The sequence below is a fragment of the Saccopteryx bilineata genome, chromosome 2, assembly GCF_036850765.1.
Source record: "Saccopteryx bilineata isolate mSacBil1 chromosome 2, mSacBil1_pri_phased_curated, whole genome shotgun sequence".
Lineage (NCBI taxonomy): Eukaryota > Metazoa > Chordata > Mammalia > Chiroptera > Emballonuridae > Saccopteryx > Saccopteryx bilineata.
In genome coordinates, this window is record NC_089491.1 from 25460406 (window position 1) to 25473181 (window position 12776).

A 12776-nucleotide genomic window follows, 5' to 3' on the forward strand; every position below is an offset into this window, starting at 1 on the left:
TTTGAAATGTAAATTACCATAGAATGAGAATTCAAACATAAAGGTTATGCTCAGATCCATTGCTTTTTCTTAGAATTGGCAATAATAAACTATGTAACAGCAGTTAATACTGTTACTTAGTTTTGTGAAGTTGCTTATAGATTTCACTGCTTTAGTCATTATTTGCATAATTTGCTTTGCAATGCTGAATATTCTGTTTTGTCTTCATTATATTTGAATGCTTATGTGTTTTCTGTTTTGTTTTTTCTTGTATTTATTAAGTTGTACTTTACAGCTGAGTAATTCTCTTTTTCATTTCTGTGCAGATGATCGTCTGGTTGGAGAAGATGTTAGACAAAATAATTAGCATTTTCATCATATTTTTGTTAGTGATAGGAACCCTTCTTTTAGCCCTACTCCTGACTGCAAAGGTAGAGTACAGTAATTACTATTACCATTACTGACCTCTTGTTAGAGTTGTAATAAGGATAAGAAGCAGGGAGAAACAGTACTGAAAATGTTACTTTGCTTGTACATATGTATAACAGCTAAAACATTTATCATTTTTTTATTCCTGGTTTTGCCTAGTATATTTTTTTTGCATGCATTTATTATCATCAAAATCCTCAGAGGTAAATGCATGAGAAAAAATTGAGATAGAGTAACAAGTAGCTTCTTCTGTCAATAGGAAAACTATGACCTGGTCTTACGACCCCTAAACTGGTTAGTACTGTTTACTGGATCAGAATTTTTTGACGAACTCCTTCCCTTCTTGTCTCATTGGTCTTTCTGCTGATAGACCATGGGATCTTGATTTCTCGCTCTCCAAGTCCTTCCAGCTAATACTTCCTCTCCCTCTTCTTTGTTCAGACTGCTATTACAGAATGTCATAGACTAGATTGCTTGAACAGGAAATATTTCTTTCTCACAGTTCTGGAGGCGGAAGCCCCAGATCAGGTGCCAGCATTGTTGACTTCTTGGTGAAGGCTTTCTTCCTGGTTTACAGTTGTCTGTCTTCGCTTTATATTCTTGGCAGAGAGAAAGTTATTTCTCTCCTGTGCACTTATAAGGGCACTAACCTTGTTCATCAAGGCTCTACCCTCGTGATCTAATTTCTTCCCAGGGGCCCCACCTCTTAACCATCACATTGGAGGTTAGGATTTCTGCATATGAATTTGGAGGAATACATTCAGTTCTTAGCACCCCTTTTTTATGTATTTAAAAAAATACATAAATTTATAACTATAGCATCAAAGAAAATCATTCTCTCAAGTGCAGCTAAAAGTTTCTCTCCAATGATGTCTCTTGCTGACTTTGTTTTTCTGTTTTCTATAGTGTATTTTAATCTTTAGTTGTATCTAACTTTGCTGAACTCTGCATTCCGGGTTTTGATATACTGTTTTCAAGGAATTGTAAAGCTGACATGCAATCATGGATATGAAAAATTTTATAAAGTATAATAGAAATATAATAGTAACTGTTATTGATAACCTAATATGCAGCTATTTGGTAAAGGATTGCATTGCTTTTTGCTACATAACATCTCTACTTGGACATCCAATTCTCTGTCATTCTTAGCCTTAATAAGCCCTTAGTCTTACCTTTTTTTTTTTTTTTTTCCCCTGCCTGTGACTGCTCTTGCTACACCAGGGATTGCCTGGTTCGGCCCTACTCACATTGTGGGCTGGGACCATACTTTTTCTTTTCTTTTCTTTTTTTTTCCTTTATTCATTTTAGAGAGGAGAGGGAGAGACAGATAGAGAGAAGGGGGGAGGAGCTGGAAGCATCAACTCCCATATGTGCCTTGACCAGGCAAGCCCAGGGTTTTGAACCGGCGACCTCAGCATTTCCAAGTCGATGCTTTATCCACTGCGCCACCACAGGTCAGGCCTTACCATTTGCTCAAAGCTTGCTCTCAGTACCTCTGTTTCCATCTTCATAGTTCCTATCTGTTCTTTGCATATTAATCATGTGTAGTCACTTATATAATATAGACTGTACAAATTTGTTTAGAGACCTGTGTTTGGGTCATATTTTACCTTCACCTGTTGCTGTACAATTTTATCTTCCATTCTTGTTCTTAGAGAAACCAGTGTGGCCTTCCGTTTTTCCTCCTTCTCTTTCTCCTACTTGTCTTCTAATTTTTTCTCTTTGTCCCCTTTCATGGAGTCTTCTTGCCACCCATCTCAATTAGTTCATCTTTCAAGTTTTTTTCCTTGCTCATTCTATTCAGAGAGCTTTTGCTTCCCGGAACTTTGATAACATGTGTACTGATCCGCTTCATTGTCCTCTAGGACTCATTCAGACTGAGCTTTTGAAGGAAACTTATGGGTTATCTAGTAGTCTCTTCTCCCAGCCAGTAAAGGAATCATTGGCATGACGATGTATATGTGAACGTCTAATAGACATCTCAAATTCGGCATGTCAGAACTGAATTTCAGACCTTGCCTCGCTTGTCTGTGCTCCTCAGAGTCTTCCCATGTAGGAAATGACCACTCCAGTCTCCTTGCTCAGGTGAAAAGCCTCAGGGTCATCTTGACTACTTTCTTTCTTTTGTATCAAAATCCAGTTTATTAGAGGATTTATTTTGGGTCCATCTTCCTAATAAATCATAGGGTAAGAGCAAGGTGAAGGTCTCAGGTAATTGCTGTCTACAGAAAGCTAGAATAAAACAGAATAAAGATTTTTTAAAACACTGTGTCAGAGCACTGGAAAATGACCAGTTAAGCAACAGATTGAGGAGTATTTGCTCATGAAACACTACTACCTAGTAAAAACAGGATGTTTGTGGCTTTCTTTTCTTTTTTTTTCCTTTTTCTGAAGTGAGAGGAGGGGAGATAGTGAGACAGAATCTTGCATTCGCCCTGACTGAGATGCACCCAGTAATCCCGTCTGGGGCCGATACTCTAATACCAAAGTGTTTTTAGCACTTGAATCTGACAGGCTCAGACCAGCTGAGCTATCCTCAGCTCCCAGGACCACGGTTGAACCAGTTGAGCCACTGGCTGTGGGAGGGGAAGAGGGAGAGAAGGAGAGGCGGAGTGCGGGGAAGCAGATGATCAGGAATTGAACCTGGATGTCCTGATCAGGACATCCTGTGTGCCCTGATCAGGAATTGAACCTGGATGTCTGTATGCCGGGCTGACACTATCCACTGAGCCACTGGCCAGGGCTGTTTGTGGCTTTCTTGCTTGCATTAATATCATCCTGCCTCACTTAGACGGCAAAAATTGCAGCTTTTCCCATAGGAAGTAACAGACATTGCAAGTTAAAAGGGGGCAGTGTGGAAGCAAGAAAGCCATAGAGGGGCTAAAATTAATCAACTGCACATCTTAGACTGATTGCTAAACTATGCATGTGTATGGGAGACCCCAAGGAGCCCTGTAAATGTTGAAAGTCTGGGGAGATGTGCAAATTTGTGCCTTTGATTGCATTTCTCAGCTTTCACACATCTCAGATTGCAGGGGAGGAAGCTTTCTTATGTGCAGTGTCTGAGCCTATGTCTGCCAATACCAAAATAAAAAATATTTGAAGAAATAATGGTTGGAACTGCCCAATTTTGATTGAGAAACATTCATGATTCGAGAAGCTCAACAAACCTTGAGTAAATATACAAAAACACAAAATCACACTTAGACACAATCATAGTAAAACTGCTCAAATACAAAGACAAAGAGAAAATCTTGAAGGAAGCAAGAGAATTCCACATTACATGTAGGGAAACAACAAAAACAGTTAATGACTTAATTCTCATACTAAACAGGAGATACCAAAAGACATTGAAATGATATATTCAAAGTCTTGGAGGGGGGGATTGGTCAAGCAAGAGTTTTATATTCAGTGAAACTGTTCTTTAAAAGTTAAAGCAAAATAAAAATATTCTCTAGATAAACTAAAACAGAGAATTTAATAGCAGACCTGTACTATAAGGAATGCTAAAGGAGTTCCTTCACACCGTAGAGAAATGACTCCAAAAATAACTTGTGTCCAAAGGGAGAAATGAGCATTTTATGAAGATGTGGCTATATATAACAGTCATACTTTTTTCTCTCTTTAAATTTATTTAAACAACATATGACTATTTAAAGGAAATTATAGCATTGTATTGTTGAGTTTATAATATACATAGAAAAAAATACATAAATTTATAACTATAGCACAGAGAGAAAATGGAAATGGAACTACAGTCGTATGAAGTTCCTATACTTTACTGGAAAGTAAGTCAATATAGCTTAAAGTAGATTGTATAAATTAAAGGTGTGATAAGTTTAAGATAAATCTCAACCACTACAAATTTTAGGGGCACTAACATGGTACACAATGGAATAATTGCTTAGCACAAAAGAAGGGTTGAAGAACTGCAATAGAGATGAGACAGATAGAAAGCCAACAGCAAACTGGCAGACCTAAATCCAGTCAGATCAGTGCTTATAACGTGAGGCAACTGAACAATCAAAATGTCAAGATTTTCAGACTGGATATCAAAAGCAGATTCAAACTAAATACTATGTATAAGAAATATACTTTAAAGACATTCATTCATTCATTCATCATTCATTCATTCATTCATTCTTTTCCAAGTGAGAGAAGAGGAGACAGACAGACGCCCGGACCCGGATCTACCCGGCATTTTTTATCTGGGGCTGATGTACTACCCACCTGGGGCCATGCTTGCAACTGAGTTATTTTTAGCACCTGAGGTGGAGGTTCCATGGAGCCATCCTCAGTTCCCAGGGCTGACGTGCTCAAACCAGTTGAGCCATGGCTGCAGGAAGAGAGAGAGAGAGAGAGAGAGAGAGAGAAAGAAGGGGGAGGGGTGGAGAAGCAGATGATTGCCTCTCCTGTGTGTCCTGACCAGTCATTGAAATTGAACCTGGGACATCCACATGCTGGGTCAGTGCTCTACCCCTGAGCCAACCGGCCAGGGCTAAATACAAAGACATTTAAAGATTTGATTGTAAAAGGATAAAAAACAGATACGATGCCAACGATAAACATAAGAGATGTGAAGTGATTATATATATTAATGTCAGACAACATAATTAAAACAAATATTACTAGAGACAAAATAAGAACTTTACATAATGATAAAAGATACAATTATGAATGTGTGTATATTCTAACACTAGAGCTCTAAAATACATGAAGTAAAATATTCATAATTAGAAGGTGAAATAGACAAAGATTATAGTTGGGGATTAAATAATACTCCTTGCAATAATTAGGAGAATAAGTCGGTAGGAAATTAGTAAGCCTTGAGAAACACTGACAGTAAATTTGACCCAACTGACAGCAGCAGATTCATGTTCCTTTCAAGTAAATGTGGGATCCTCACCAGGATAAAGCATATGTTCAATATGCGTATTGAATTTAAACAAAGTAAAATCATGTAGAGCCTGTTCCCTTGCTTGTCCCTTTTTTAGAACATTTTCAGTTGGCTTTTTTTTTTTTTTTTTACTCAGAAACCGTACTCAGTTGCTTATATTTGCCTGTGTTATCTTGCATTGCATTATAATTCTTTAACGTCTTATAGTGTTGGTACTATTTATGATATATACATACATGTATATATGTATATATACTTATGCTATACACACATGTGAGCTAAATATATTTTTATTTGTGTATATATATACTTGTGTATATTTATAGTTGTTGAGCTTCTTGAAGGCAGGGAGCTATTATGTATATCTTTATTTCTCATAGTGTGTGTCATAGAGTATTATGTATAGCAGCTGTTCAGTGTAGGTCTCTAACTTGATTGCAAATAAGGTATAATTATGTGACTCTAAAATATTGTTCCAGTAATAGTTGGAGAAAAATAAATGTTAAATTGGGTTTATTTTTTTATTGAGATTCTTTTCTCTCCTTATCTGTAATACAGGTACATCAAGAGAGTGTACACATGATTGAAGTCACAAGCAGTTTGATTAATGAAACTCTAGCAAATCACCCCGAGTGGGCAAAGTAAGAATAATGTTTTATACTAACAAGAATAAGGGTTCAGTATCTGTTTGAATGTAGTGGTCTTCATTGATGCCACTGCCTTGAAGGAGATAGATAGAGTTTGCTAAAGCTTTGATGAATGTTGTCATTTTTGCGTATGAATTTTATGGGAGAGGGTGGTAGGGAAGTGCTTAAGATTCTGGAAAGTTTATAGTAAATGATACCTTATTTGAACTGAAATTTACAGTTTATAGCATGTTTATAATTTACAAAGTTCTTTCACCTACATTGTGACCTGTCTTCCTCACAGCAGCGACTGTGCCATAAGTTGAAGAGATTATCCCCATTTCACAGCTGAGGAAACAGGAAGGATCAAAGATTAAGGAACTTGAAATAGTAACCTACCAGTGGCAGAGTCAGCACTCACACCCAGTGTTCTGATCAAGTGTCATTCCATGTAGGTGGATTTTGAAAAACTGTTTAGACTTTGGAGATTCATGAAAGGGTCTAATTCTTTAGGAGTAAATTGGTGAGGATGAATATCAAATAATAGTAATGGTTTCTTGCAAATCTCAATATTTTAGTAGATTCCTATACTTACAGAAGGCAGTTGACCTTGTGAGAAATTCTGTGGCTGTTCCTAGTGGAGGAGATGCAGTTAAGAATCAATGAGCTGGCCTGACCTGTGGTGGTGCAGTGGATAAAGCGTCAAGCTAGAACACTGAGGTTGCCAGTTCAAAACCCTGGGCTTGCCTGGCGAAGGCACATATGGGAGTTGATGCTTCCTGATCCTCCCCATTTCTCTCTCTTCTCTCTAAAATAAATAATAAAGTTTTTTTTAAAAAAAGAAGAATCAATGAGCCTGGCCTGTGGTGATGCAGTGGATAAAGCATCAACCTGAAACACTGAGGTTGCCAGTTTGAAACCCTGGGCTTGCACAGTCGAGGCACATATGACAATCAATGAACAACTAAAGTGAAGCAACTATGAGTTGATACTTCTTGCTGCCCCCAGCCCATAAAATCAATAAATCAAATCTTTTTAAAAAATGAAATATATTTTTCCGATATGGCCCATGTCTCCTGGAAGACAGTTGCTATAAGGTCTAGAGTAAACTAAGTCCTTTGACTTGGCCTCACAACAGCTCCTCTTGTCTGTTGCTGTTAAGACACCTATATGAGTATGTTGGTGAAGTGTTTTCACGGAAGCTAGCAAGACTTTCCCCAAGCCTAATATTAGTCATGAAGGATTTATTCAAGTGCTTCTGCAAATCCTCTCACTTCTGAATATCACTACAGGATATAATTTTCCCCATAGAAATGTAGTACCATATAATTGAAAATATTTAGCAGTCCCTTCAAACCACGAATCTATAAACACTAGAGTAATTTAAAAGATACTTAAATTAATTTCTCCCAGATCACATCTCTATGATCCAGATTTCCTGTTCATATCTTTATACTGTAAGATTATTATATTTATGTGTCTCTGAAGTTTTGTTTTACTTGCTTAAAAATACTTGAACTGACTTAGAATTTGCAAAAAGCTTCACAAATATTTTGTTTATGTGGAGGGTATGATGAACTGTTTAATATTAAATATTTGAACCAATTTGTGAGTTGTCAATATCTCTACAACATTGTGAGGGACAATTAAGAATATATGGCAAGGCCCTGATTGGGTAACTCCATTGGTTAGAGCAGTAGTCCCCAACCTTTTTTGGGCCACGGACCAGTTTAATGTCAGAAAATATTTTCACGGACCAGCCTTTAGGGTGGGATGGATAAATGTATCACGTGACCGAGACAAGCGTCAAGAGTGAGTCTTAGACAGATGTAACAGAGGGAATCTGGTCATTTCATTTTTTTTTGCATTTTTCTTTTTTTTTTCTTTTTTTTTTTTTGCATTTTTCTGAAGCTGGAAACAGGGAGAGACAGTCAGACAGACTCCCGCATGCGCCCGACCGGGATCCACCCGGCACGCCCACCATGGGGCGAAGCTCTGCCCACCAGGGGGCGATGCTCTGCCCATCCTGGGGGTCGCCATGTTGCGACCAGAGCCACTCTAGCGCCTGAGGCAGAGGCCACAGAGCCATCCCCAGCGCCCGGGCCATCTTTGCTCCAATGGAGCCTTGGCTGCGGGAGGGGAAGAGAGAGACAGAGAGGAAAGCGCGGCGGAGGGGTGGAGAAGCAAATGGGCGCTTCTCCTGTGTGCCCTGGCCGGAATCGAACCCGGGTCCTATGCACGCTAGGCCGACGCTCTACCGCTGAGCCAACCGGCCAGGGCTTTTTTTCATTTTTCCGAAGCTGGAAACTGGGAGGCAGTCAGACAGACTCCTGCATGCGCCCGACCGGGATCCACCTGGCATGCCCACCAGGGGGCAATGTTCTGCCCCTCTGGGGCGTCGCTCTGTTGCATCCAGAGCCATTCTAGTGCCTGAGGCAGAGGCCACAGAGCCATCCCCAGTGCCCGGGCCATCTTTGCTCCAGTGGAGCCTCGGCTGCGGGAGGGGAAGAGAGAGACAGAGAGGAAGGAGAGGGGGAGGGGTGGAGAAGCAGATGGGCGCCTCTCCTGTGTGCCCTGGCCGGGAATCGAACCCGGGACTCCTGCACGCCAGGCCGACGCTCTACTGCTGAGCCAACAGGCCAGGGCCTGATCATTTTTTGAAAATAAGACATCATTCAAGACTTAAATATAAATAAAATGGAAATAATATAAGTTATTTATTCTTTCTCTGCGGACTGGTACCAAATGGCCCATGGACTGGTATCGGTCCACGGCCCAGGAGTTGGGGACCACTGGGTTAGAGCATCATCCCCATAGGCCAAGGCTGTGGGTTTGATCCCTAGTCAGGACATACATAAGAATCAACCAGTGAATACATAGAAAAGTTGAACAACAAATCAATGTTTCTCTCTAAAATCAATTTAAGAAAACATTTATTTAAAAAAAAGAGAAAATGTGAAAATACCTCCTTTGGAAAACATTAGGCATGTGCCATGTATTATTGATGAAGGCACATGCCTGTTTGGTTGACAGGAATATGGGGAGGCCACCTGTCGCTGCTGCACAAGGAGTAATGTTCATAGACTGCAGGTCTTAGTACAGATGGGACTCTGCTCAGGAGTGCTTCACACCTGAAAAGATCTTTAGTGAACAGAAAATTGAAAACAGTGATTCACCTTCTTAATTGTTGTATATCCTTCCTTAGATCAGTGGTTCTTGAATGTTAGTGTGCTCCAGGATGACTTCAGGGCTTGTTAAGGAACAGGTCGCTGGGCTCTAGCCTCAGTTTCTTTTTTCAGTAGGCCTGGGTTTGGGCCAGGTGTTTCAGTGGTTCTGATGGACCGCAGTTTCAAAACTAGCATTGTGTGTCCCAGATGCTGACCAGTGTCCCAGAACCACTTCCTCTGGTGCTGTTTGATGACCCAGGACTTGAGGGACAGAGAAACCCAGCAGAGCAGCATGACAGAGAAGTTGTGAGGGAAGTGGCTCTGAAAGACAAGGCAAGCTTGAAAAGATGTCCTGAATATTAGAATTTGGCCAGTTAGGCCTAAAAGTCAAGGACTCCTGTGTGTATTCATTTGTATCTCTGTATCAATGACTGATCAACAGTTTGTCAGTTACTAATTGTTTAAATACATTGAGTTTAAAAAGTTATTGGTGCAATACAGTAAAACTGTGCTAGTTTTTCATTTTTTTTCTTTCTTTATTTTAAATTAGTTGGCTTCCTGAGGCTCAGGTAGTCCAAAGAGCCCTCAATTCTGCGGCTAACAATGTTTATCAGTATGGACGAGAATGGATAACCCACAAGGTAAGGGAAATACTTCTCTTTGTGCCTTTCTCTTTGTAAGGTCTTTCTTGGTAGTGATTTCATGCTTTGCTAAAGCATAAATGGAAGTTATGTTCAGAATAATTTCCATTTTGAAATAGGCTTACATCTACAAGTTGACAAGCAACATACAATGAAATTAAACCTTTCTGGATGATCATACTGAATAGTACTAGAAGTTGGCCATTTGCTTCTTGTTCAAGATAGATCTGATTCATTATTTGTGCATTAGGAAGGAATGATCACTAAGCTTGGTGGTCAAATAAGGTTTTGTGGGGGGTAAGAAATATTAGGGCATGTTAAATTCTATTACCTGCTGATAACTGTGCTTTGCAGTGTCCGATTCATTTCATTCTTTCCAAGAAAGCTGTCAGAAGCCTGAATTATTTTGCCTACCTACAGACAAAGAAGCAAACTCAGTTGGGCTTGGTCAATTCCCAGGGCTCAGGTAGTAAATTGCAGGGCTTGGTTTCTAACCGAAGCCTGACTCCAAATCCCTTGCTCTTCCTAGTGGTATGCTAGGAGTGTGTGCCTGGAGCTGAGCTCAGTGCTTTCATGTGGCAGTCGAAATGAACCTTGAAGGAATGACAGGTTGTAGATGAATAAAGAGAAGGAAGAGTGTATTTTAAGAAGAGTGACCCAAAGTGTAGAAGCAAGAAATGTGCTTGAGAAGAGCTTGACTCAGGCTTTGAGTAGGTAGGGCAATGACAGAGGAACAGATACCGTTGTTGCAGTTACAGATCAGATTCCATGATACGGATTGGGGATATTCTTTTTGTCCCCTCTCGTATAGCATATGGGAATGAAGGCGATTTGGAGTTTTAATATATTTAAGTAGCCTGACCTGTGGTGGCGCAGTGGATAAAGCGTCGACCTGAAAATGCTGAGGTCGCCGGTTCGAAACCCTGGGCTTGCCTGGTCAAGGCACATATGGGAGTTGATGCTTCCAGCTCCTCCCCCCCTTCTCTCTTTCTGTTTCTCTCTCTCCCTCTCTCTCTCCTCTCTAAAAAAAAAAAAAAGAATAAATATATTTAAGTAATTAGGACCATTTAGGGACTGACAAAATTGGTTGGAGTGAGACATGTGTCCAGAAAAAGGATTAGTGTGTGAATCTGTGTTCAAAGGTCAAAACAAAGTCTTGGGGTAAAAAGATATCTTGAAAAAAAAAAGGTATCCTGAAAATTGTACACATTGTGTATAGTAATCTACTGACCCAAGGATGGAATTGTGATCAAGTTAAGAGAAAGATGTGTATTATTGATTTTCCTGGGGCTATAACATAATATAATCAAGTGTAACGTGTAAGTTTTTTAAGTATATTTATTGAAAAGTGAGGCCCTAGTGGATTGGCTCAGTGGTAGAGCATCAACCTGGTGTGTGGATGCCTCAGGTTCAATTCCAGGTCAGAGCACATAGGAGAAGTACCCATGTGCTTCTCCACCCCTCTCCCTCTGGCTTCTCTCTATATATCCCTCTCTCTCTCTCTCTTACCCTCCTGCAGCCATGGCTCAACTTGGAGTGAGTTGGATGAGGATGAGAGCTGAGGATGGCTCTATGGCCTCTGCCTCAGGTGCTAAGAAGAGCTTGGTTGCTGAGCAACACAGCAACACCCCAGATGAGCAGAGCATTGCCCCCTAGTGGGCTTACTGGGTAGATCCCAATCAGGGTGCATACAGAAGTCTGTCTCTGCCTCCCCTCTTTTCACTGAATTAAAAAAAAGAAAGAAAAGTGAAAGATAAATATATGGACATAAATCTCAGAACTATCACAGGGTCCTGACTGGATCGCTCAGTGGATAGAGCTTTGGCCCTGTGTACTGATATCTCAGATTTGATTCTCAGTCAGGGCACACATGAGAAGCAACTATCTGCTTCTCTTCCCTTTCCTCTCCCCTTTCTCTCTCTCTTCCTCTGTTGCAGCCAGTGGCTTGATTGGTTTGAATGTCTGCCCTGGGTGCTGAGGCGAGCTCTGTTGATTGGAGCATTGGCCCCAGATGGGGGTTACTGGGTAGATCCTGGTCAGGGGGCACATGCTGGAATCTGTCTATCTCCCCTCCTCTCACTTAAAAAATAAAATTGCGAACTATTTATATATCCTATGATTTGGTAATGATTAAATGAAAACACCAAAACTTAATGAACTAATATGAAACCCCCATTACAAGTAAAGGTGAAGATTAGTGATGAAGGCTAAATATGAAATGTTTATGATGTAAAAGAAAACACAGAAGTCTAAATTATGTCTATGCAGACAGGCAGAAAGTTGCAAAGGAAATGAAGAGGCCAGTTTTATTAAGGAAAGTAGGACTATAGATCAGTGTTTGCCCTTTAAAAAGTGCGTTTAGCCTGATGTGTGGTGGCGCAGTGGATAAAGCGTCGACCTGGAATGCTGAGGTTGCTGGTTTGAAACCCTGGGCCTGCCTGGTCAGGCACATATGGGAGTTGATGGTTCCTGCCCCTCCCCCTTCTCTCTCTCTCTCTCTCTCTCTCTCTCTCTCTTTCTCTCTTTCTCTTTCTCTCTCCTCTCTAAAATGAATAAATAAAATCTTTTTTTTAAAGTGCCTTTAATATTACCGTAGAGTTTTAATGACACATAAAATGTGGGAGAAGATACTATAATGAATAGCCTTTCTCTAAGTTACCTGAAGTATACTTGATGCCCATAGATCCTGCAGCCATTCTGATCAGTCATAACTCTGAGACCTGATATCTCTCTGCAAACTAAGGGAAATATCTGTGTTTATAACTAAGTTTCTAAAATATCTCTTAAGATCTGTGGCAATTCTTAATAATAGTGATAAATGTAATATGAGACTTCTATGTAACGAGTGGGCACTGGGGTCACATTGGAAAGGTTTTATCTGGGAAGATATGATCGGAGAAGTCCATAAACATGGCTTTATTTGAGCCATTCTTTTATAGCCCAAAGTAGCTCTGCTTGAGACTGAAGGATAGAAGAAAGAACAAAGGAGCAAAAGACGAGAGAGAGGAGATTTCTGGGAGTATTGCAGAGCAAAGTT

General features: G+C 40.2%; 1 protein-coding gene across 2 annotated transcripts in view; it reads left to right on the forward strand.

Annotated features, from left to right (window-relative positions):
• TMEM245 (transmembrane protein 245) overlaps positions 1 to 12776 on the forward strand; it is an 84327-nt gene that overhangs the window by 39114 nt on the left and 32437 nt on the right. For both annotated transcript variants that reach the window (XM_066256576.1, XM_066256577.1), the window contains 3 exons: positions 306 to 410; positions 5864 to 5946; positions 9649 to 9739. In XM_066256576.1, coding sequence (XP_066112673.1) covers positions 306 to 410; positions 5864 to 5946; positions 9649 to 9739 — 279 coding nt within the window. The remainder of the gene's footprint in view (positions 1 to 305; positions 411 to 5863; positions 5947 to 9648; positions 9740 to 12776) is intronic.